Source organism: Aythya fuligula, chromosome 6, assembly GCF_009819795.1.
Source record: "Aythya fuligula isolate bAytFul2 chromosome 6, bAytFul2.pri, whole genome shotgun sequence".
Taxonomy (NCBI): Eukaryota; Metazoa; Chordata; class Aves; order Anseriformes; family Anatidae; genus Aythya; species Aythya fuligula.
The window spans coordinates 5852743-5877367 of record NC_045564.1 but is presented as its reverse complement, the minus strand read 5'-3'; the positions used below and the strand labels follow the sequence as shown (position 1 = coordinate 5877367).

The 24625-nt window shown below is 39.3% G+C and overlaps 1 protein-coding gene across 3 annotated transcripts in view; it reads left to right on the top strand.

Annotated features, from left to right (window-relative positions):
- ZNF804A (zinc finger protein 804A) overlaps nt 1-24625 on the top strand; it is a 280325-nt gene that overhangs the window by 87768 nt on the left and 167932 nt on the right. For all 3 annotated transcript variants that reach the window (XM_032190633.1, XM_032190632.1, XM_032190631.1), the window contains exon 2: nt 23228-23371. In XM_032190633.1, coding sequence (XP_032046524.1) covers nt 23228-23371 — 144 coding nt within the window. The remainder of the gene's footprint in view (nt 1-23227; nt 23372-24625) is intronic.

Here is a 24625-nt window from a genome sequence, read left to right as displayed (position 1 = left end):
TAGTAGAGTCCAGAAAATTGATCTAGGTGCAGCAGTCTGTTAAAAGAGAATAATCCCAGTTGCAAAGGATTTTAGGATACTGTGCTACAATACCAAGTGATCTCCCAGCTTACACAACCAAATCCTACCATGTGTTGAAAATACTGTGTTTTTCTCGACGCAGAGAACCATTTAAGTGTTTTCCTTAGCTATTCATTACAAGTTTAAAGGGAATAATTAATGTCTGCCTGATTATTTTCAATACAGCACTGAAATACCAGTAACAGTATTTATGCTTGTAATATATATATACATATATATATACATTTTATAAATATAAATGTATGAGGAAGCAGATAACTTAAACAGGAGTGGTGTTTCATCATATGCAATTTGCAATGGAAATGCTGTGTTTCTGGAGGCCATGCTTTTGCTGACACATTGTGACTGGATATGGGTTTTACTAATTTATCATATTGCATGTGGGATATGAAAGAGTCCTGAAAAATCTTCAAAATAGCCAATCATAGAACTTGAAAACTACGCAAAAAATAACTTTAAAGTGCTTTTAATCACTTTTCTATACCAGCCAGGAAAATTTTAGCATTATCAGAGACAGAATTTTGTCAAGGTTGTATACAGAAAAACAATGGTAAATCCTTCTACATGATAAAAAAGATGGTTATCTCTGTATTCTGCAGTTAAAGATTTTAAAATATTTTCCATAAGCTGCCTTTATGCGTCACTGAGGATTGCTCAACTACATTTTTAAGTTCATTAAGGATGATCAAAATCAGGATGATGGAAAGATGCTTTCAGTCACAGACTTTTTTATGTGCTTTCAGAAGTTGCTACATTTTTATGATACAGTCTTGAAACTATACTGATCTTGTGTGTGAGATAAAGTCTGACGTAGTAACTTCAACAAAGATTTATCTGTCTTGAAAAATAGATGACCAATTCATATACATATTATATACAACCATAACAAAGCAGACATTTCATTAAATGGTGCTCAGTGACTCCAAAGTACTTCACGTCCTTTGACTCAAGCAAACAAAGTGGTGTGTCTGGTTTTAGTTTAAACAGTGTGCCTAAAGTTTGCACTGGGATTGTTATCCAGTGAATCAGTCGATTTCATGGACACTCTTAAATAAAAGTGGAATTTAATATGTCCATTCACTGTTATCTGAATTGCAGCAGCCAAGTGCACTTCATCTGTAGACGTATTTGCAGATTACAGAAGTGTGCTAAGTATCAAGTCTTTGAATTCCGTGTTTCCAGTTAAAGTTATTTTCAGTTCTTGTACTGAATTTTATGAGCTGGTTTCAAAATACAAAGCTGTAAAAAAAAATACACAACTGGAAAAAAATACCATGTCAAGTATCAAAAAGGAAATATATGAAAAAACATTTTTAAGAGCTATAGCAATACAGAGCATCTTATATGGAATAGGCATTTCCCTGAAGTGTTCCTTAAAACTAAACGCCATTTCACACTTTGATGTGATGTTACCTGTTTTCTGGCTGAGAAGCGAGGTGTGCGAGTGAGAATCCAGTTTCGCTGTAAGGGTCCAGGAACACTTCAGCTTTCTGGTTAGCTCTACAGCTCAAGAATATTTTACTGCTGATTCTTCTGAGGGCAAATGGACATGGTGACTCCTGCGTTCTGGGGTCTGCCTCTCAGCTCCTAGGAATGGGGACAGACCCTGAGGTCCGTGATTCTACAAGTGCCTTGTACAGCTTTCTGAGATCCTTATACAGGCTGATATTCCAGAGCTGAAATATGCTTGTGCTGTTCTTAGGAACTTGTGTTACTACTCGTGTTGCTCACAGAGAGCGTGACAACCTGGAGATTTGTATGCCTCTCATAAGGTTAGTTCACACCTTTTGATGAAGCAAGTACTGAGAGTCTTTGGAGAAGAGCCAGCCCTTGGTTCCTACCAGAGGACCTTTTCTTAGTAGATTTGCAATGTGGATAATGAGAAAGAAAACAAAGAGTTAAAACTAATAAAAGCTAATAAGAAACGATCCCTAATCATTACTATTCCTGAGGCATAACAAAGAATTCTGGAAAAATAAAATTGCAGGACGCAAACCTCAGGTGTCAGCTTGTCACCATGTTACATTTAAAGTAGTTATTAAAATCATTATGCTATCAGCTTGTGAAGTTTAGATACACCAAATATAGCAACCTGGTTAATTGCTCACTATTTTACAGTGAGTGAAAGAAAGGCAGAAGGGAGGTGGGAGTGGTGGGAGCTCTGTTTTCAAGGCACCATTAAAGGCCTTTTTTTTTTTTTTTTTTTTTTCCTGTGGAGTAAATGAAGCCCATGTTGTTCAATAAGATCTTACTCCTTGAATATAGAATATGATATTAGAAATGCAGCTGCCTACCTTGTGTTCATAATTTAGAAAAGGTTTTATTGAGATCTTCCAATAATACAGCACAATGCTTATTGACATCTACTTATATTGTTGACATTGCTTCTCTCCTGGGGAATCAGATTAAAATGAACCACTATATCCAAAAAGGGTATTTGAAATTCTTAGGGTCAGGTGTCAGGATTTAATTTCCCATTGGAATGAAGCTCAAGAAACTCAGCTGAAGTTGCTTCAGATTTGTATTTGTATGAGGAACAGCTTGAATCAGGATTACTAGAAAGACTCAAAAATAAGCTGTACATGTAGAAATGACCTGATGAATGTGTTTCTGCAGTCTCTAGAGGTCGCTGCAAATTCTCCTATGTATGTTAAATTTGAGAAAAAAAAAAAGGAACCTAATCTCTTTCTTATAAAATCTAACTTAGCAGTGGGTAGAACACTAGAGAAATGTGACTGGAGGTTACCATTCTCTTAGCACAGCTTTTTCCTTCTAACTAGCAGTTCTTGCCATATCACAATGATTCTTTTTTGATGATAAATTTGTTTCAACAGATGTATTCAGTAGATGTTCACGAACTGATACCTGAGAAGACACACAAACTATTAAAGCAGAAGAGTTACCGTTTTATTTCCACGAAATAGAGGCAGAGTACAAGTGCATGGCTGAATCTGGGGGGAGGTGGAAGTTATTCAGGAAACAACAGACAGCACGCTGGTACCAGTAAAAGCTACAGGGAAAGCTTTGTTAGTATGGCGTGGTGGGTAATATGCATTTAGAGGTTACTGATAAAACATTCAAATTCACTTTTGAGTCTGTTGTTTAGAAAAGAATGAGATGGCTGCATTCCCCTAGCATTGGGGAAGGGAGAAAGGATAACAAATTTTCCATTTCCTTTTGCCAATTAATTTTACATTCTCCAGTTTGAACATGTATTAGCCGTAACTTGATAGTCATGAAGCAATCTCAAAGCATGTTTGCTTCAGAGCAGAAAGTGTTCTTGTAGTAAATTATTCATTTTGAGGGTCAGCTTTCAAGATGCTAGCTCTGCCTCTTGTGCTTGGGTTAGAAATATGAATATTGAATAAATGACCAGAGGTGAGCAGTAGTTTCTGAAGCTTTAGTGTAGCTGTCTGAGGCAAATAGCACAAAGTTGCTTTTGTGTATCAGCCTCCTCCACACCACTTGACCCCAATACATTTCTGAGCAGGCAGGGCCTCCTTATTTCATCATTGCCACTGCTAAAGACGGAGGCGCCTCTGTTTGTTTCTTACTAAGGTCAAACATGTCAAATAGAATGGGACATCAGCACCATCGGGTCTAAATTGGTTGCTGCACCAGTTTCTAGCTGTGTTGTGGTGTAACATCAAGCCTATTGGTTCCCTGGCAGCTGAGATATAAAGGACACAAATGGTAGAGAGGAAACAAAAAATGGAGAAGAGGCAAGTTTTCAGCCAGATGATTAATAATCTGAACTTCCAGACCCGGGAGAGCTGTGGAGGAATGGATTGCAAAGCTCTGCCATTTATTCACTAAGTGCACTGTTTTATAATAGAGCTATGTTAACAGGCATTATGAAGGAAATATTGGTGATGAAGTAATACCAGCATTCAGTACTTCTAGGCAATCACAGAATGCCCTTTCAGAAACATTTCAGAAAAATACCGGCATTTCAACACAATCATGTATTTTAAAATAGACTGTTATGAGGCTCTGCAATCCTGTGGGAGATGATACAGAAATCTGCAGAAATAAAATCAGTTCTTTCTTCTGACTGAGTGCTATATTGGTGTGTAATCTTACAGATCCCCAAACTGCAGCTATTTTCCCAAACAGGTAGAAATTGGATAGCAAGCAACAAAAGGGGCTGCATATTGGATCTTAAAATTGCCTCCAGAAAGCCAAAATCGTATGATGGTTAACCCACTTGCAGCTTTTGTGAGCATCATGTAGCAGGGCAGTATTATTGGCCAAGATGCTGTTAATATGTTAGGGTTGTTAAAATGCTAGGGTTGCCTTTTAGAAGCAGAATGTCTTATTCCAGATATTTCTTTCATATTTAGACGAAGATGGAAATAGGCCACAGATTCTACTTGAAAATGGGAGTAGTTTCTGTCTGCCTTCAAAGAACAAACTTTACCTGAGACTTGCGATTTTGTAGGTTAGATGATGATGTTTAGAAAGCACTTCCTTCCCAGCATTAGTGTTATATAGACTTCTAAATAAAATCTCATACATACAGAGCTGAGAACAGCATGGAAATATTACAGAAGTTGGTAATCCAACACATCCTCTGCTTGTATAGAGGTTAGAGGGGTGGTGGTGGTGGTGTTTCGCTTTGTTTGTTTTTTAATCTATTACAGATTCTATTAATCTGGAGAAAATCTTCTCTCATACACTACAGAAGGTTTTGAGGCTACCTGTAGTTCATCAGCACTCTTATTCCACTACCTCTTACAGTGTTCTGTTGAGAAGTTTCTCTCTGCATATCAACATAGACAAAAATCTGTCCTCTACCAGACAATTAAAGTAGTGGATGAGAGAATAGTCCTTCGTTCTCTTCTGTTTCATGAATATAAATGTCAAGGAAGAAACAGCTTCAGCTGACTGTAGAAATACATGTGAATTAAGGGACAAATGATTGTCAGTAGATTTTCAAAACAGCTACCTCAGAGTCTACCTATGTGTAAGACCTATTAAGACAGTTATATAGGTAGCTGATTTTTGTGCTTTGATTATCTGGAAGGTAAGTGCTTTTGCCCAGGTAAGTGTCAGCAGCTGATCAGCCTTTCATTCATATGTTGTTTTCTGTTGTCATTTTTTAAGAGAGGTTCAGCTTCAGGCTCCTTTAAAATCTTGACAGGAAAGTAACAGATGTCTTGAGCATGAAAACCTGCAGAATCTCCTCCACTGTTTTGGAAAAGGGCTTTTTGCAGCCTGTAACATAAATAGCTGAGTCAGATGAAAAGGATCTATTTCGAACCATTGCATCAGCATGAGTAGAGGAGGCTCAATAAATGTTATTGTACGTGCCCCTGCATATGCTTAAGTTCAAACCATTCTTCTGGATGCTATTGGAGACCATGTGTTGGTATTTACGTGTTTTAAATAGACAAAGAAATCTTCTCATCCTGAAGATATCAGTGACAATCAACAGTTGTTAATATATTTAATTCAGTATTATAACCCTGGAGTAAGCCTCGTCTGAAACTGGCTTTGAAACGATGCTAATCTGCATCACTTGAAATCTCCAAAGCAGCTTTTCTGCGAAGACTATTAGTGGGGATGGTTCCTTTTCAAATCGAGTTGGCATTGAAGGCTTTCTTTGTATTCACTCTGATGTTTCTGTACCGAAATCCATGAAAAGACCACACAATAATCAGTTGATGGAGTTGGCTGTTGTGTAAGTGTAGTTTTTGCAGCTCATCGATAGCTTGATTCACGTCAGGGTGGCTGAAGCAAAGCTCTCATAGCAGGTCTTGTGCCTGAGCGTTTTGTGCGGCACGTAGTGCTGCTCTGTGGGATGGTAACTGGTGGCACCAGGGCAGGGCTGCTTTTGCAACGAATACTTTCCCCTTGTATTTGGAGTAGGGAGATCTGTGTGTGGTGAAACACAGCATGGTTTAATCTTAAAATAATAAGCAAATCAGAAATTGAATTTATTGTTCAATAAAGTTGTACTTGATAGAGGTTCTGACTTCAACAGTTAAGCAATCAATGTTTGCTTTTAATTATGTGGCGCTGAAGAGATCCCATACACCTCTTCGTGCGATTCTGTGCGTTTCCAAACAGTTATGTTGATAATCAAATCTGAAAAGCAATGATTTAAATTGGTTAATGAAGTTAAGTGTTAGCACAGCACACCACATTTTCTCCTCTGTGCTGTTCAATCAAATCAACGTTATCTGATTTTACAGTGGCTTTAATGCGGTCCCTTTGTATTTACATGAGATTGTTTGAGTTCTTCGCCTTTCCATTGATCTTGCCCGCTGATGATACTGGTGTCACCTTCCTGTTCACGTCGGGTCAATACGTTCAGCAGTAGATTAAGAGCTGTTCCCTCCTTGCCAGAAAGCGAAGTACAGGACAGTGGGGCGGCTTTGCCTGCTGGTGCCGCTGTGCGTCTTGGCACAGTCACATCCGCTGGGCCTGCAGGAAAGTTGGAACGAGGCAGGTAGGTGCTGTGCTGCTCTGTCCAAAAACTCCTCTCCAAAACTCCATCTATTGGCTCAGTGTGGGGGAACGGAGAACCACCAGAATGAAATACCAGGGGCACAATAACACAGATTTAATTATGTATATGTGTATCGCATTTAGAGAAGCAAGACTTAAAAGTCTTGCTCTATCTATATTGGGTTACACAGTCAGAGATGTTTGGAAATGTTTTCATGTTCCAGAGCTAGGGAACAACAACAAACAAAAAACAAAACAAAACAAAAACAAAACCAGAACTTTCTCAATTTAAGAAAGTTTGTAATTTGATGGAAACGCGGTGTTTTGTTGGACAGCAGATATTCTCTGTGTCATTCACTAGAAAGAATTGCACTGTGGGGCCTTCTTTCTAAAACTGAAGCATGTGCTAGGGAGTGTGCTTGAACTGTCTTTTGTGACTTCTAAAGATACATTAAAAGCAAAGAGGATGGAAATAAAATGTTTATTAAGGTCAATATTTGCTTGTTCTTATGCTTCATCACAGTGTGATGTATCTGTTGACTTAAGAACAGTGGTGAGACAATACTATTTTACATCCCTGCTACTGGAAGAATCTTGTTAATCCTGTTAACAACATTAGTTACGACAACTTGGCTTAAGTAGTGATGATGGACCTAATTGCTTGCAAGTGATTAGATGTGACTTCATTAATGGTTAGGCCCTCACATAGAGTGCTCGCGCTATTTTGTTGGGACGACTTCTGTGTGAGATTGCATCTGCTGCAAGTCAGCTCTTCTGTCCTTGTCTCTACCCATCCCTCTGAGGTGCTTGGCTCTCCAGAATAACAATCGAAGCAAGCAGCGTTAGGGTCAGGCAGCTGTGCAGCTGGTGCGAGTGATGCCTGTGTCCCCCTTCGAGAAGCCCGGCAGAGCTTATTCAGCAAGAAGGAAAGCGATCAATACACAAACAGGGCTGGTGGGCAGACCCAGCTCAGAATTGCTGAAAAAGCAATAACGGCATGGCTTCAACCCAAACTTTTAAGGTCCCGTTTTCCATGTGTGTACAGATATATACATACCCATATATATGTATATACCGATTTCTGTGAAAACATACTTTTCTGTTTTGTTACTTTGGGAGTTTGCTGTAATTCTTCAGGTAACAGTTTTCTTGTCATGATTTGAAGTAGTTCTTATTTTATGGGATGTGTTTTGAGATGCAAACAGCTATTTAAATACGTGTTAAAAGAATTTGCATTTTCACTTATGCTGTTGAATGGTGCATAATTAATGCCTTCTGCCTACTACTTCGCACTGTGACTTTACTACTTTTAAATGGAATTTAAAAATACTTTATTCCATAACTATTTGTGTGGCATATAATTATGATATCATTAAGAACAGTTTATGACTAGAATCAAGTAGGGAGGGGGAAAACTATTTGTTAATGGAAAAAATAAAAGCTTCATGCTAGTAAATATTTCTCCAATTTATGAGAGAAAATGGTATAGAAAAGCATTTTAAAAGGTCAATGAATTTCTATTAAATTGTATCCTTCTCATTACGTTTAAAATTAAGCATGCCAGGTCGACATTAAAAGCCTTATTTTCAGCCTTTGAACTGCCATTTAAAGCAAAAGCGTAACGCTAATGCTCAAGAAACAGAAAGGAGTGAAAACTTTTTACTTTTCCAGGAGCTGTTATTTGAAGCAATCATTTTAGATCCGCCTCACTTTGTGAGCCGCTTCCCAAACGGAAACTCTCCTTCTGTGGGGAATGTACACACAGACACCATCAACCAAACCGTGCACAATGCCAGGTGCTGTCAGGGTTGTGGAGGTGATTCTCCTGAGGATTCCTGTGATGGTTTGGAACACCTGATCGCTCTTCCAGGGCATCAGTCAGAGCAAATGCATAGCCTGCCCACCTCACGCGAGGTCACAGGGCTCTGCACCCTTCCTATCAGTTAGGAATCGTCGCCTGCTTTTTCTGCCAGATGTGTTACATGTGCACCGCTCAACCACTTGCTCCGGGCTATGGAAGTTGCCCTGCTTTGGTTTAAGGTGGGACGCCTCTGGTGTGACATGCTCTGGGGCATTCCTGCCTAGCAGCGTTTTTGCAGTCCTAGTTTCAGGTCACACAATCCCCTGGGCTTTTATGTGCTGGTCGCATGCAGCTGATGCCTAATTTTTGAATTCCAGATATGTTTTTGTGCACCTTTGTAATTTTAAGCCAATGATCATCGCAGTGCCTTGTGATGAAGTTTCATAGGTTTTGCTTGGATGAGGCTGCATATGGAGAAGAAAGGATGATGAATTCCATACCTGAATGCACTTGTAAGGAATAGTGAGAGTGTTTAATGGTGCTCTTGTGTTCATTTTGGAAAGGCATTTGGTTAAAAGGTGCTTTGGGCGTGAGCAGGAGCTGGCAGCTGTGGCTGGTGGGTTGGCTGCAGCTGTTCCTGGGGAGCATTATTGGTCCTGGCCACGAGGGACTCCTTCCTATGTGGTGAGGTGCTGGAGTCACAGGTTTGTGATTCCTTTCTGTTCAGTGCAGATTTTGAAGGCTGCGTTTCTGTGCAGATAGATTTTGTGTCAACTGAGTTGACTGACAGAACCATTTTGACTGAGTAAAGACAAAAACCACTGTTTCCATAGCTTGTTTCGTAATGTTCAAAAAATCAGGTGATGGTCATGATCACAACTTTTCTACTTTCATTACTTCCCTGCGTGTGATTACTGAGCTATAAAACCCAATTCTAATGTGAGAGGGATCCTAGAAAAATGTTTGAAAAGCTCATAAGCTCAGGATTTGGAAAAAATAATGCAATCAGCAGACTTGTCTAGCGTTCCAAGGAAAGAACCCAAATAAAAACAGGATACGGCCGAGTGCTGATTCTTTTCTACGTCCTTTCAGCTTTCTTTTGAAGGACACAAAAGGTTATCCCCTGTCTGCTGGAATCTGTATTTTCTCCCATTATTTTTGCTGGGGGATCATTTTATATGAGAAGATTGCTAACAGATGTAGCGCCTGTTAACTTCTCCCATCAAAGTTAAAGGGATGTTTAATTCATTTTAGTTTTAATCTGTTTTAGATTAGAATGACCTTTTCTTGGCTTCATATTATAGTCTCTTTCTTGAAAAATTAATGTTTTCCTCCATGTTGCATGTATTGATTATTAGTGGCTAGGCAGTTGCCTGGTATTTATTCATAATTAAAAATGCAGTAGGCAAGAAAGCTGGTTCTCAAGGCTTGTGGAATTTCTTTTTCACAGCATTTTGATTTTAACCCTTATAAACATGTAAATAGAGGACCTGTACTTCTTACAAATCTGTAAGAAAGTAAGTATGGGCAGAACTGGTATTAATAGGTCTAAAATTTTGGGCTAACCGACTTCAAAAGTGGTCTGGCTGGTGGAGGAGTGCAGTCAGTTGTGTTGTCATGGCTTCGGGCAGTTGCTATATAAATGCATAACTTTGATCACAATGGTGTCTGCACAAAGCCCACCCAAAACCCAGCTTTGTTCTGATTTTTAGTGCTAACAGTAACAACTTTCCCTGCAGAAGAGCAATTCTGTTGCATTTTTGAAACGTTACATAAGCAAGATTTGAGCAGCCAAAATATTAGAAAGATTAGAAAGAAGCAATTAAGCTTAGAAAGAGTTATATAGATTGTGCAGGGTGACGGAAGATGTCAGTATTGATTTTCTGCCACTTTCATGTTTGACCTTTTGGATTCCAGAGGGTGCTCTTAAGAGGATTTGGCTTGTACCAAATTAAAGATATCACAGCACAGTTGCTGACTCATATTATGAGAACTGGCGGAGCTCTTGTGCTCCATCAGTGCAGTCCCACTGCACGTGGGGCCATTGTCATTAGATGATTTAAGGTGCTTCAGTGGATAAAAACAAATGAAAAGCTCTTTATATAAAAAACCACCAATGTTAATTGTGTAAAATGCAGTTACCATCTACTTTATTTTTATAAACAATTCATTTGACTAAACTTTGGTTCGTGAAAATGATTACATGCAAAGCAATCAAAGTATACGCAAACTGTGATAAAGCAATGCTTCGAATAAAGTAAACCATTAAAAATATGCATATAACTTCAACCGCATCATTACGGGTGAAATTGGAAAAAAGAAAGGTGAGTGCTCTGTCTTCATTTAACACCTCCTGGCAGCATCCAGACACAAAACTTCAATGTGAGCATCCTCAGCTGACTGCCCTTCCACCCTGGTTGTAAGAAACAAATTGCTTGTTGGGACTGGTGAAAAGACTTGAGTCAGTAGGAAATATTTTACCATAGGATGGAGTTTAGTTTGGAGAAATGGTTATTTTTTCATTGGATGCCCAGAATACATCCTGCACAGTTTATTATTGCATCCTGCAGTAATAAAAGGTAAACTCCTCAAAATCATTAGCACAAATTTAGGAACCAAGGCACATATTTTTAATTAACATATTTTTAAAATCCCACAGGATATATTGATCCAAAAGAGCTGTCTCTGGTGTAACTTTGCAAGGTGGTGAGAGGCTGAACGTTGGTGGGGAAGCAAAGCACGAGCTGTGTGTTGTGGCATTACCTCCTTGAGCTGCTGTCGTTGTTGTGCTTTTGTATTTGTGCAGCATTTGGCAGTAAAGATAGTCCTGATACTTCTTTCTGGTAAGGTCAGCACTAAAGCCACCCAGATTTGAAACTTCAGCCTGAGACTCTCCACTGTGCTTACATTTTTTTCTTTATGACGATTGTTTTTGCCTAATTTCACTATTTTTCATGGGTAACATCCTGTGGGGAATTTTATTTGTGAGACTGAGCAAGGCCTGATGGTTTCCTAAATCCATGTCTGTTACCACAGGAAATTCAGCAAGACAGTAGATCATTTTAGCCAGTAGGGAGCATGTTTTAAGTCTGGTTTCTAAAGTTAGCTTTGTGCTACCATGTGCTGTATGCACACAGTTTAATGTACGTGTGTGTATGCATGAAATGGAAAGCCCATTTCAGCTGGAATTAACAAAGCAGCAAAGAACTCAAAGTTTTTACGTCCTACATGTTTTTGCAATACTGCAAGATCTCATAAATGCCAGGGAAGAGGAGAAGACCATAGTGTGAGGACATAATCCGTGCATGTTGGACAATCCACAACTGAAACTCAGGTCCAAATGAAATGAGTCTTCACTACTGCTGCTGGCTGAACTTGGGTTTGAGAAAGACCAAAGTCCTAGAACCCTACCTTTAAGGTTTGGGAAAGCTTGGTTAGATATATCTGACCTTTGTGATTTCTGGTCACTGCTGCTTCAGGATCAATTTTTTTTAAGTGCTTCTCACTGAGCTCTGTATCCAGATGCCAGTTTTCTGAGCCATTTCATCTTGTGTTTAGCTTCTTTCCCAAGTAGCTATACTATAGCAATATGTTACTATTAACCACAGATAAGCTGCAGTGCTGCTAATCTGACTGTTGTATCAGCAATATTGCAGATATGTTTTGTTTTGTTTTGTTTTGTTTTTTAACACAAATGAGTAGTGGGTTCAGAAATGCTAATGTCGCATACATTTCCCGGATTCTTCCTGCTGAAAAAGCATGTTGTGCATCATGCAGTTTCCATGGCACTGGGAATTTTTCTTTTGTTTATTTCTTCAAGGCAGCTGGAGCTCCTTTCAACTAAAAAAGAGAAACCTTTTGGCTGGGCAGGGATGGCTTAAGGCTAAGTGAGAATTGAATAATCCAAGAAAATGAAGCCTTTCAAAAAAAATATCACTTGTATGCAAGATATCAGTTTCTTTTACTGAATGCCTCAAGCTCACCACTGGTGCTGGAATCTCCTCAATATATGTTTCTGTCCAGCACATTGAGCCATTATTTCCCTCTCCCTTCAATTCTTTTTTCCTATTTACATCGGAGGATCCTTGTTCCTTCAGGTCATGCTGCTTTTGTACCTGCTGAGCAGTTCACAATCCTAGCAACTCCTCCATGAGGACTAAATGTGAAGATCTTTGGATCTGTAGTTTTATGGAAAGCTAAATGCATGTATTTATCAGTGCATAACACATTAGGAGCCTTGCTTTTTATGACTGGTTTACACTAATTTCTTTCAGACCTGTTGCTATTAGCTTTGATTTTCCCCTCTGTAGTAGAGGTTGATTTGTTGGTACCACATCTTATGCAAACACCCTGTTGTTTGGGCTTGCAGGATGCTGATGGAGCTGAACACCACGTAACCACATACGTAAACTGGTTAAGGTTTTAATTTTATATATTTTTCCCCAAATAAGCATTTTTTACCTAAATTAGCTTGCTGGTCTACATGAATGTGTGCTTGCACAGGAGGAAGAGTGACTTGGAACTGAAGTGAAATCTTCCTGTTGAGGAGAAGCTTAACACTTAAACTTCTGGGGACTGTAAAACAGGTTTTGGTATTCTGTTGTGGGCTCTTAAAACAATGGGAACCTACAGGCACTGCTCACATAAAAATAGCTAGTAAGAAAGATAATTGTAAATGCTGAAGTTTCAAATTAATCTTGATGTTTTTGATGTTTACCTGCTACTAGGAAAGGTACAGACGAGTGTGTTAGCACTGCTCACATTAGTTTTGTGTTTTAGTATCGTGCTGTCTTTGGCTAGGTGGGCAGAAACGCTCCCTCCCACTTCAGCCAGGTCCCAGTCTCTAGTCTTGCCCTGACCTTTTGTGAATCCGTATCAAAAAGGTTTTTGTTTGTTTGTTTTTTAACTGACACCATGTCAGTCTCCACGTTTTTGCTCAACTTCAGGGATTTTTGAAAATTTGCTGTGAGTAAAACAGGACAGAACATGGAGTGAAATGGAGATACGTGACTAAGGATCATTCTAGAGACATCATCTATGCTAACACGTGAGCTTTAAGTATGGGTTTTCTTTGAGCAGACTTTGTCAATTTTGCGGATGCAGCTCACTTTCTCTGCACTTCTTTAACCACAGTTAACGTTCATGGACGATGCAGTGCGAATGCTTCTTTCCTCCTTTGTGCGTCCTTCTGGCAGTGAAAGGTGTCCTTCATGCAGCACTTCAGGCAGCCGAGCGGTGCTGGTACCGCCCCACTCCTGCCGCCGTTTTCAGAATCTCCTAGAAAATGTTGGTGCTAATAGCTTGTCATTCGTAGATACCTTTCATCAGCTCTTGTACACCGTATGTAAGAAATTCGCTGCCCAAACGCTTCCCTAGATAGGTAGGCAGCAAAGAGATGGGTAAAAGTGCTTTTCATGCCTTTTTTCTCTCTGACACTCAAGTCCAGAACCATTTACCCAACAGCGTGTCTTGACGTGTGGCTGTACCGCAGTCCTTTGTTTTCTCCCCGTTTTCCAAGGTAAGGATGAAAAGCATCACATCAGCCTCAACCTTCCCTTCTCCCCTTTGGCCAGGAGGTGGAGGTAGAAAGCAGCGTGCCTGAAGGCTCTGCGTGTCCCTGGGAGCTGTAAGTGGCATTTTTGTTCCGCTTCCACCATCTGTCTTTCCCTTTTATTGAAATTGTCGAGTACCAACTATTCAGCTTTATGACCTAAAGTCTTCAAAACTTAAGTGTTACCATCCTCATAAAGTTGCTATTCTCATAAGTCACATCTATTCAAATACCTTTTTGTATAAGTGAGGCTCATCACAGTGATAAATGCTGAATCTGCCATTGCTTCTCATAAAACAATAATAATAAATAAATAACTAGGAAAAACTCATTTGAAGTTCTTGGAAAAAATGTATTTGGCATGAGAACAAAGCCCAGGCCCATCTCATCTCTAAGATGATACAGCTGGGTTTAAGACTGCAATAGGATCACTCATCATTTAGATATTGTAGATCTGCCAAGGTAAATCAGGGCTCCTGCAGGACTCCTTTCATGCATTGGCAGCTTAACAAAACAACCTCAGAAAGATAAGGACAAGGTCTTCAAAACCAGTGTGTGCCTTACTGCGGCTCTGGGGGGAAAGGGGAGGTGGGAGTGTATCTGCACGTGAGGAGGGATAGGTGTTTGTGTAACATTGCTTGGAGAATAACAGTGACTCAGTAATTCTGCTTTTCTTCATGTATTTTCCCATAAAACTCAACAACAGGCTCTTAGGTTAGAGGGTTAAAAAAAAGGAAAAGAAAAACACACAAAACCCCACAGCAGACTTTTATATTTAAAAAGTTGTTTTAGGAGCCTACTGTGTTTCCATACTTCCAAGTGGCCCTAGGTGTAGAAATGCCGTGCGTGTCCATGCTGGCAAAATTGTCATGTTGGTTCGTACATTCCAGAAGGACAAAATCCCAGACCATCTGCCATCAGCAGCCTCCATTGCACCATTGCAAGCCTGTAGGTTTTTTTGTGGGGCTTGGTTGGTTGGTTTGTTTTTTCCCTCAAGGTATTTTCTCTATGACATATTTAAGCTTAATTCTGTTTACCATTTAGGACTGTTTCTGTGGGCTTCAGTGTAGTTTTGTGAGGCTCTTGGCCAGAAAACACTGTGTAAAAAATGGATTCCTGGATGGTAGAGAGAAGAAGATCTGGTTTATTTACAGATGCTGAAAGAAATAATACCTTTTTTTTTTTTTTTTTTCTCCCGTTTTCACTTTTTCTGTCTATGGTAACAGGATTAATTTTAGGAAAATAAATACATATCATCCTACTGCATAATAATGAAACATCTTAAGCTTTTGCCTATCCATAATTAGTCGAGTGAAGGAGCAGAGCGGTGTAATTCCTAGTGTTTCTTGTGTGTTTTCTAATGAGACAACTCCTAAAATCAAAAGTACCCTGGCCCAAGCCTATGGGATGAATTCCATTTAATCACCATGTGTCTGTGCAGTCTGTCCAGTTGGATAAGGCGGCAGGGTGAAGCAGAAAATCTTTCTTTTTTGCAGCTGGAAGTGTTTCCTACCTGCAGCCAGGACTTCCTAGGCAGAAGCACGCAACCCACAAGTGCTTTAGACCTTGCGCTGCTCTGAGGTATCTTTTCAATGGCCAGACACTGAAGTGCTTGTGGCACATCACTTCAAAGCACATAAAGTAAGGCTAGCAATGACGGGTCCCTGAAGCTATAAAAAGATGGTATATTTGCATGAGAAGGTTTAATGGTCTGGAAAGCCAGAGCAAAACGGAATCAGTAAAAGGGTCTGTAAAGAAAGCTCACTGAGCCTGCGGAGGGGGTTTCCACGAGCGTTTACTTCAATAAACTCTGCTTGGAGCAAACACATCGACTGCGAAAACTCAGTGGACCTACTGAATTTAAAATATGATTCGAAACTTCCTCAGCAGGGCCAATAAATATATAGTGTGATGTTCACGGGTTCTGAGGCATTGCTGTATGTTTAAATAACATAGTTACTGTAATTTGTAATTTTAGTCACTCATGGAGAAGCTGGGTTCTGGAGAGGAATCAAATGAAAACGAAAAAGAAATATCTTAATTTTAATTCAAATATCATTCTATTACCTCCCCTCCCCCCCCCCAAAAAAAAAACAAACAACAACAAAAACTTCTAAAAATATAAACAGGAAGAGAAAATAAGAGAAAAATGTTTTGAAAATTTAGCCAAGAAATTCCTATGGAGGATTATGATAAAAATCTTATATTTTTAGGAAAAAGAGTTGTCACAGTCAAGTACAGCAACTAAAGCTAGGAAAACTGAACTTGGTGCTCACCGAGGCCTCTGATCCTGAGCATGCAGGTATGCAGGCTTTAATGCATGAGCTGTCCCACAGACCGATGCAATGTTCAAAGTTAAATATATTGTAGATGGCATCCAATTTTCTGGTTCCCCAATGCCTCAGCCAACTAAACTGGCGATTTTTACCAGGCCAAAAACTAACTACACAAACAAAGTAATGCTTGACAAGCTCTAGAGCAACTTTTAACACAGATTAATAGCTACCAGTCAATTGGCAGTGGGTTAAGTTCAGGTGAAATAAATCAACAAGTCCCCTTTCCCTATCTTTTGCCCTTCCCCTGGTTCTGAAACTACTGACCACATGTTGTCATGTCCCCTTTAGATGGAATGCTGCTGGGCATAAAAATCAAGATTTGTTCCAGTGTGTGGCTTTCGTGCTCGAGAGTGGTTTTCAGTCTGTTCTCGGGGTCGTGAGTTCTGCAGGGTTAAAAGGCACTTCATCTCGTTTAGGTTGGCATTGCAAGGATCAGACACAAAAACCTGATTTTCCAAAGAATCTTAATTGCATTAGACACTTATCTGTCAATGAAACCATGTTAAGGAGCTGTGAGAATCTTTAGATGCCCACGTGCCTGCTGCAAGGAAACAAAATGCTGAAAATCAACCCCAAGGTTTTGTGATTTTGTTTGTTTTGTAAATCAAAATTCTGTTCAAATTAAAGTGTGTGACCGGACTATTTCAGGTAGAGCAGTAAAGGCTCCTCCTTCCTCTGCTTATCATTTGACAGTGATACCATGTAGTGAAAATGGTATTCTTCTTTTAACACATATCAGGAGGAAACCTGTCTTTGCTACAGCAAAACCTTCTTCTATTCCATCGTCTGTGGATTTCAGAAGATGAGCGGTGATGATGGGGTAATATAAATTTTTCTCCATTATGACCAGACCTGTGTTGGTTTTCTCACAAAACACTGGTGAAGAGCCCTTTCACAATACAGGTAGCTAGGAGAAACGTGTGGCCAGCTTTCATGTCACCTTTTGAGTGCATGCTCTGCCTGGAAATAGTATTTAGAGTGTTAGAATAAATAAATAATTCTACAGATATATGCACAAGAGTTAGTTTTAATGGCAAAAAAGCTAATCAAGTGATTTTATGAGTCCCAGTTAAAAGTAATTATACAGTTGAAAGTGCTTTAAGGAAGTTAATGAGACAGACAAATGTGATAACAAATTGCTGTCTCATCATTAGCTTCCTTTAAAGTTAATTCAGTCTTAACATTGCAGAGCACTGCTCTGCATTGCTCTGCTTTGTGCTGGTCTAGCTTTGTCCATACTCTCATCCACCTCATCCGTCCATCCCTCAGTTAGTTGGGGGTGCAGAATCCAGCTGGTGGCATCAGTTGGTGTGCTTGCAAAATGTGGGGTTTCCAAAACTGAGGATGCTGTTAGGAAGCAGGCAGCACAAGTTGGAATACATTTTGCTATTTCCATCTGATTTCACTGTTATTTATCCTAATACTAGGGTTTGCACCTAAACAAGAATACTGTCCATGAAGCTGAGAGTACAATTTCATAGCTATTTGCATGTCTTCAGTAACATTTTCAAGTATGCACACACCAGAATACTGATTAGCTCTCTTGTATGTAATAAGCGTCTTGGTCGCAGTTAGTTGTCTGCATGTAATCTTAAAGAGAAAACAAAGGTGGGGTGTTTTTCTTTCTTTTTTTTTTTTTTTTTTTTTTTTTTTTTTTTTTTTTTTTTCTTTTTTTCTTTTTCAGCCTATGATGTTCTATTTATATAGGGGTCTTCGGGGTACTGTTTCTTCCTTGGGCCCATAACCTTGCAGTGCAGCAAAGCACTGAAACCGTGGGGTCACTGCCTGTGGAAGCTGCTTTGCCTGGAAGGACAATGTCAGGAGGGATCAAGAACCCAGTGAAATAACATCTGATGTTTATGGCCTTGTGAGTTTTAGGTAGCTATCATATCTCACAGCTAATGGGAAAGTCTCAAGTACAGTAACCGGGAAGATCTGCCAGTATTGTTGGTACTCATTTTCCCTGCCAGCCTCCTTTTCAAGTTAGGGTGAAACTGAAGCTTGCTATACACTGCTTGGAAATGAGTTTGCTAAGATCAATGAGTAATTTGATCAATGTATCTAATTGCTTTTTGCTTTGGCCTCACCGCCCTGATAAGGATAAGAACCTTATAAATAATTAGATTTGGTGCTAGAGTGCATTAATATTACTAATGCATGATATTTTTTATTTATTCCTTCAAGTGCATCAGTGGATGATGTATAGACTGTGCACATGAGGAAGAAGTGATATAGGAAGATATAAAAACAAATTGTATGTACGGAGTAATACCAAGATAGATGGCAGAGGAGATGTTACTAAATTGTAAATTGTTGGTTTTTTTTTTTCAGTGAAATTTGCTGCTTCACACTGTCCTTCTAACACCTAGCAAATATACCAGAAATGAAGGAATCATTGTAGATTGTGTCCGTGGGTACAGGTTAACTGGTCTGTGTGTGTGTGTCATATTTTCTAAGCAGATTCTATAAATACAGCTAAGATATAGAGTAGTTTTGCCAAAGCAAGAGAATTAGCTGGAGTTTTTTTGACAGTGTTCAAAATACGCTTTTGCTGTATTTTATCAGGACAGAAAAAAAAAAAAAAAAAAAAAAAAAAAAAAAAAGAAGCTTTAAATAGTTTTTGTCAAGGAAGGTTACACTGGAACATCTGTCAGGTCTAATGTGGTCTAATCCGGAGGTTCAGGCCAGAGCAGGCTAATCCTCTCTGGGATGACTGTACCAGTAAATTCTCCTGAAGAAGGGGTTTGTTTCTGTAATACGTTTTACTTTGCAGTGACTGTGTGCCTGACCCTTTTAAGTCTACAGTAAATGCGAAATAGCTTACTGCAATAAGAGGAGCTCACATTTCTTGGGAAGTAAGAGTATCGATGCTGGCAATCACCACGGTGTAGTTGCTATATTTTAATTTCAGGTTCTTACATGGTTCTCGTTTCCTGTTTAACCATTCTACAGGCAGCAAAAATATGAGCCTGCAGTGCACTAAATAAAAGCATCCCCTAGACTGAGGAATCCAGTCAACTTCCCAAAGTTGTCCATGGGAAGCATTAAATGTTTCTGTAGCTTCCCTTCTTTCTTTCTCTTGTAGAACAGGAGCACAAACTCCTGTCTCAGTGGGTAAAAGTAGCACCTCTGCAGATGAAGCCTGCTCTTTGTACAATTCGTCAGATGCTTGCAGCAGCGTTTGCACAGGCTTAAGGATTTGGAGGGTGGAGAAGATGGATTTAGAGAAACAAAGCCAGCTGAGAGAGGTGATCACATATTAGAGGTCTTTCATATAAATTATGAAAGATGGCTACTGTGAATTATAGCTGTAGGCTTTCAGACAATAAGCCTTTCAGGAAAAAATAATGAAATGAAGTGACACTGAGTTCTGAGTTTCATTACCAAACTGAATCATAATTCAAAGTTCTTTTAAAACTTCCAGCATGGTTTGCAATTTTTTTGATGGAACCGGGACTAAGTTTGATCATAGTTAACTGTTTTAAGTGGGTTTTTGGCTACCACTTTACTCCAGGAATATTCCTCTCCAGTAAGTCTCTATCATTCCTCTCTGTCATCTGTTGCCAGCACTATCAAGGTCCAGGAACTATCATTTCTTACTGTCAGCTTTTGGGCAGCTGTCCCTCATCAAAATTCATAGCGCTAGCGAAAGCCTCCTCTTCCAAGGTAGTACTCTCCTCCAAATCAATACAAACAGTCTAACAGGCAGGGAAGCAGCAGCCTATATTCTCGTATTTCCATTCCCTGCTCATCCTTGACATCAGACTTCCCTCAGCTCCTGATGCCAGCCAGCGATGGCAATTTATTCTCATGTCTGACCCAGCCCAGAGAACTCGCCAGCTGTGGGCAGCCTCCAGATCCCCACAGTCGATGTTGCTCTGAGCACTGGAGGGCCTTGGAAAGCATTTGGAAGCCTTGGAAAGGACCAACCTAAAGCAAATCAACAGAGGTGTTTGGAGAGGTGATTTGGTATCCTTTCCCACCACATTGGAATAAAATACGGGTCCCATCTGATGGTTTTAGGTCATAAAATGAAGAAACTACTGTTTGATATTTCTTGAGTGCTTCGAGTGCAGTGCAAAATTTTATAAAAATAAACACTGCTACTATTTCATTAGCAATTCCTTGATGCAAATATTTTTCTGTTGCAGATAGATACCTCACAGTCCACAATTACTAGTTAATGCTTTTTGCCCGTGTTTAGATCACGGTGATCAGGGTGTCTCACCAGTTAGGTTGGTTAACAGCCATTGCCCCTCCTGCAGCCACTTAGGAACACACTCATGTTCCTCTGTATCATGCAGAGAATCAGCTGCCTACCAGTTTTTAAAGTGGCATCCCATTCTTCCACGCAGTGCGTGCTGTCTTCGTAATTACCCCATTTCCTGCACGTCGTTCAACAAATCAAATGAAATTTAGTAATTGAATAGAAACTTCTCCTGCCAGCAAAATATAGCTCAGAAGCAAGTAATGGAGGTGATAAAGGAGTTGTATAAAAATGTTGGCTGAGTGCTCTATGGTGATTTAAAAGAATGTGTATGTTAAGAGTTAATACAAAAAAAGAATAGGAAATAAAATAGAGAGCATTAATATAGGACTGTATGGCACCACAGTGTATCTGGTTATCGTGTTGTCGTGTCAGAGAGGAGATGATAGTTAGCAAAGCCTTGGAGGCTGCAAAAAGGATCAGGACAAATAATGAGTGACCTGGGTATGAGGAATGACTGAATACACATGCCTGGGAGACTGTGTGGAAGGGGTGTATGTAATTACGAAAGGCTCAGACAAAGAAAATAAAACATGTATGTTCGTGAGCTCTCCCAGTAAGAGAACAAATGAAACTTCAATGCAGCTTCAAAACAAAGAGGAGGGAGTGGTCCTTAGTAAAGGGTCGCTTTGCCTTGGTGTTGTACACAGTAAAATTTTACACGGGTTCCAGATGTTGACCCGATTCAGCACAGCCTATGTTCCTAACATCAAATACTTCTGGGTTTTAAACACTTCAATCTCGTCACATAAAAATCCCATATTTTCCCTTCCTGTGTCCGTGAGCAAATTCCACTAATATTTTCCCTCTACTTATCATCTATTTTAGATGATGTGATAATAATCTTTATATTGCCTCTAAAACAGTAATATAATATTGAAATATAAAATTAACCCTCCCCACCAAAGAACTCCAGCTGAAGGATTGTAGTAGTAGAAACCCCGAGGTACCGATGAGAGTAGGTACTTACTTTGCAGCCCAGTTGCTCACAGGGTTCCCGTGTCTCTGTTCCATTGGGACGTGCTGGGCGTGCCAGGTACAACTGCAGAGTAGATCCCCTTCAGGTTTGATCTGCTACGTAATAATTATATTGTTTCCAAAAAGGTGCCTTACGTCAAAAGGAACACCAACTGCATTACATAATTTGACTGCCTTATGTTAGTATGTAGTCTTGTGAAATTTTACTCGAGGGTTATTCAGTGTGTTGGGATCTCTTTATACAAGAAAGGTTGTTGTTTATTTCACTGCTCTTGCCTTAGAATCCATCACATTTGCTGTTCTCCTACACAATTATCATATGTAATATTGCAGAGTTCTGATAATCCCCCAGATATACAATTTCCTCCTCATTTTTTTGTTCTGAGAAATCAAAATATGATGGCATTCCTTTGTAGGCTATGAGGATTATTTTTAATCTATTTCATGCCCTTAGAGCTTGATGTGCTGTCCCCACTACTTTCTTAAACGTAAGCGTCTTAGTAATAATTGAAGGGGTTAAAACCCTATAGTTCCTTACTCATTATTACCAAGAACTAATTACAGAGTTTCTAGGATAGGTTTCCCATAAAGTATAAGTGTATTTCAAAGTGTAAATATATTTATAAGTCTTCAAATAATGTTTTTTTCTGTTGTTTTGTTTTTGTTAATTAAACGGATTTTATGCAACATCAGTCTAAAAATGTCCTAGAAATATGCAAGTTCCTCTTGTGTCAGCCAGTATTCAAAACCCAGTCCTGAAGTGATTTTTGCAATTCTTTTAATGGGCAAAATTGAATGAGGGAGGAGCTCTGTTGGGATCTGAATCAGTGGTGTTTGCTAACAGTCTGATCACACTGAATTATATTTAAGCACAACGTTAAATATGTGCCTTTGGTTATCTGTATTTTCATAAACAATATTTGCTGCAGTTGGGATTTTAGGGTCAATTCTATCTCGGATTTGTCATGAGCAGGTGGCATTTCACTCAAATTAAACGTGCTTAATATGTAACTGGTGCTCAACTAATTTGAGATGACAGACCGTTTCCATGCTCTTTCTGAACAGGCCACGTTGTCATCGACAAATTCAGGAAATTAATAAATATGGCTTGTATATAATTCTCTGATAAATAATAAGCAGGTTGTTTTTAATGCTTTTGCTTATGTATGGTAAATGGAGATGCTGGCCTTCTTTTCTAATGCTGGATGACAAATAGCAAAGCTATGGAAAATATTCATTACATCTCAGCTATGAAAGCATCCATCATGTTTTAATGTATACCTGTGTTCAAGAGGGACACAGCAGAGTTCCTTTTAATTTTTTTTTTCATTTTAAGAAGCACACTTCATTGTGAAAGTCTCGTAACTAAATTATTGGAGTTTGTGTCTGTGATTATTCTGCTGAGGCATATTACCTATCAGATCATCTGGGCACTGAATCTTTGGTAGAAATTAACTGGAAAATAACCTTCAACATGATAAATATTTGTATTTGGAAAGGACCTGAGGAAATCCATCTGTAGCCTAACGTCTGACAGAGCCCCTAAGGGGAGCTGGCAACTGTATAGCAAATTGAAGTGTGCAAATCCTGAGTCTCTCAGCAGATACAGTAAATATGTGCAGTGTAACACAGCAAATATGTGAAGGCTTTTAGTTATGGAGGTGTGTAAATGTTTACAAATATGATTAACTGCAGAGCACAAAATCCATTCGCAGTATCAAAGGAAAATACTAAAATTCCTTTTTCCCACCCCCTTCCAGGATTATGCTGAAAAGAAAAACACGATAGCAAAAGCCCTGGAAGATCTTAAAGCCAACTTCTACTGTGAACTCTGTGACAAGCAGTACTATAAACATCAGGAGTTTGACAATCACATTAACTCTTACGATCATGCTCACAAACAGGTAAGAGGCTACTCACTACTGCTCATTACTTAAACTGGGTTCCAGCGCGAATGTTGACGTTTTTGGTTTCCATGTCCTTTGGGTTGGCTTGAAAATCACAGTTGTCAAGTTTCAGATTCTGGGAAGCAAAAATAGGCACTTTTCTTAGAAACACGTCATAACATAAAGATTTTACAGCCAAAAATTCTGAGCTGTAAGGAATGGGGAATGCTCTAAGGGAAATGCGAACAGTTATATGGTAAAAAGGTACAGGGAATGATGAAAATGTAAATGTAGAATTCACTTGTCATCAGTTTAATTTTGCATATCAGTAAATGCTGTGGTGTATTTAAGAGATTGCAAGGAAGCATTTGTGTTGCAACAGGCGTGAGTAGGAAGCTTGACATAGTCTTTAGTAAACTTTCTTTTCACAACTGCATGTGTGTGAAATGGGCCACAATTTTACTTAAATGCACTGCATATAGAAAACCAAGGTAATGAAAAGTTTCTGGCTCAGTTCACAATAAGGTAAGTGTAAGCTTTTAAACACTGGTATTTACAGTTTTACCACCATGTTTTATCACCGCACCTCCAAGTTCCATATCCTGCTTGTATAACATAGTGAGAGAGGCAACACACCTGTCTCATAAGGCAATGGCATACCAGTGCAACCTCATGGTCTCCAGAGGGTCAAAACTGTATTATTCAGATGAAAATGCAATTCATTGACTTCACCAAAAAGATACAACCATACAAATGATCTAACCATACAGAAACTTTCTACTCAGTCCAGTTAACTGGTTATTATCCTTTATCTTTGTTTTATCTGGTGAAATCATAGGGTTCTTGATCGGGATCGATTGCTTTTCATTCTAATTGAATCTCCTTTTGTCCTGTAGTTCCCTTCAGGTTGAGGGCAGATGCTATCAGCTTTAGATTTTGTGATTTTTCGATTTAGTGTTGAGAGCTATGGAGCCGTAGACCTCATCAACAATAGCAGTGTATGAGAAGCTGGAGAGAAAGCTATATTAGGTGAGAAATTAGCAGGTAGCTTCCTTGCGTCCTATAGATACTTATTGTGAGTTGTAAGAATTTGTAGTCGAAATACAGCTAGAACTGGTTCTTCAGGCATTGTCACATAGCACCACCTCACTGATAGAGGGCAAGGGAATAAAGTGATGGGCAGAATTTTCCCCACTTGAACTTTCTTAGAAATGTTTAAAGTGCTCTGAAGCACTTTCAAATAATGAGAACCTGAAGGCTGCAGTAATTGCT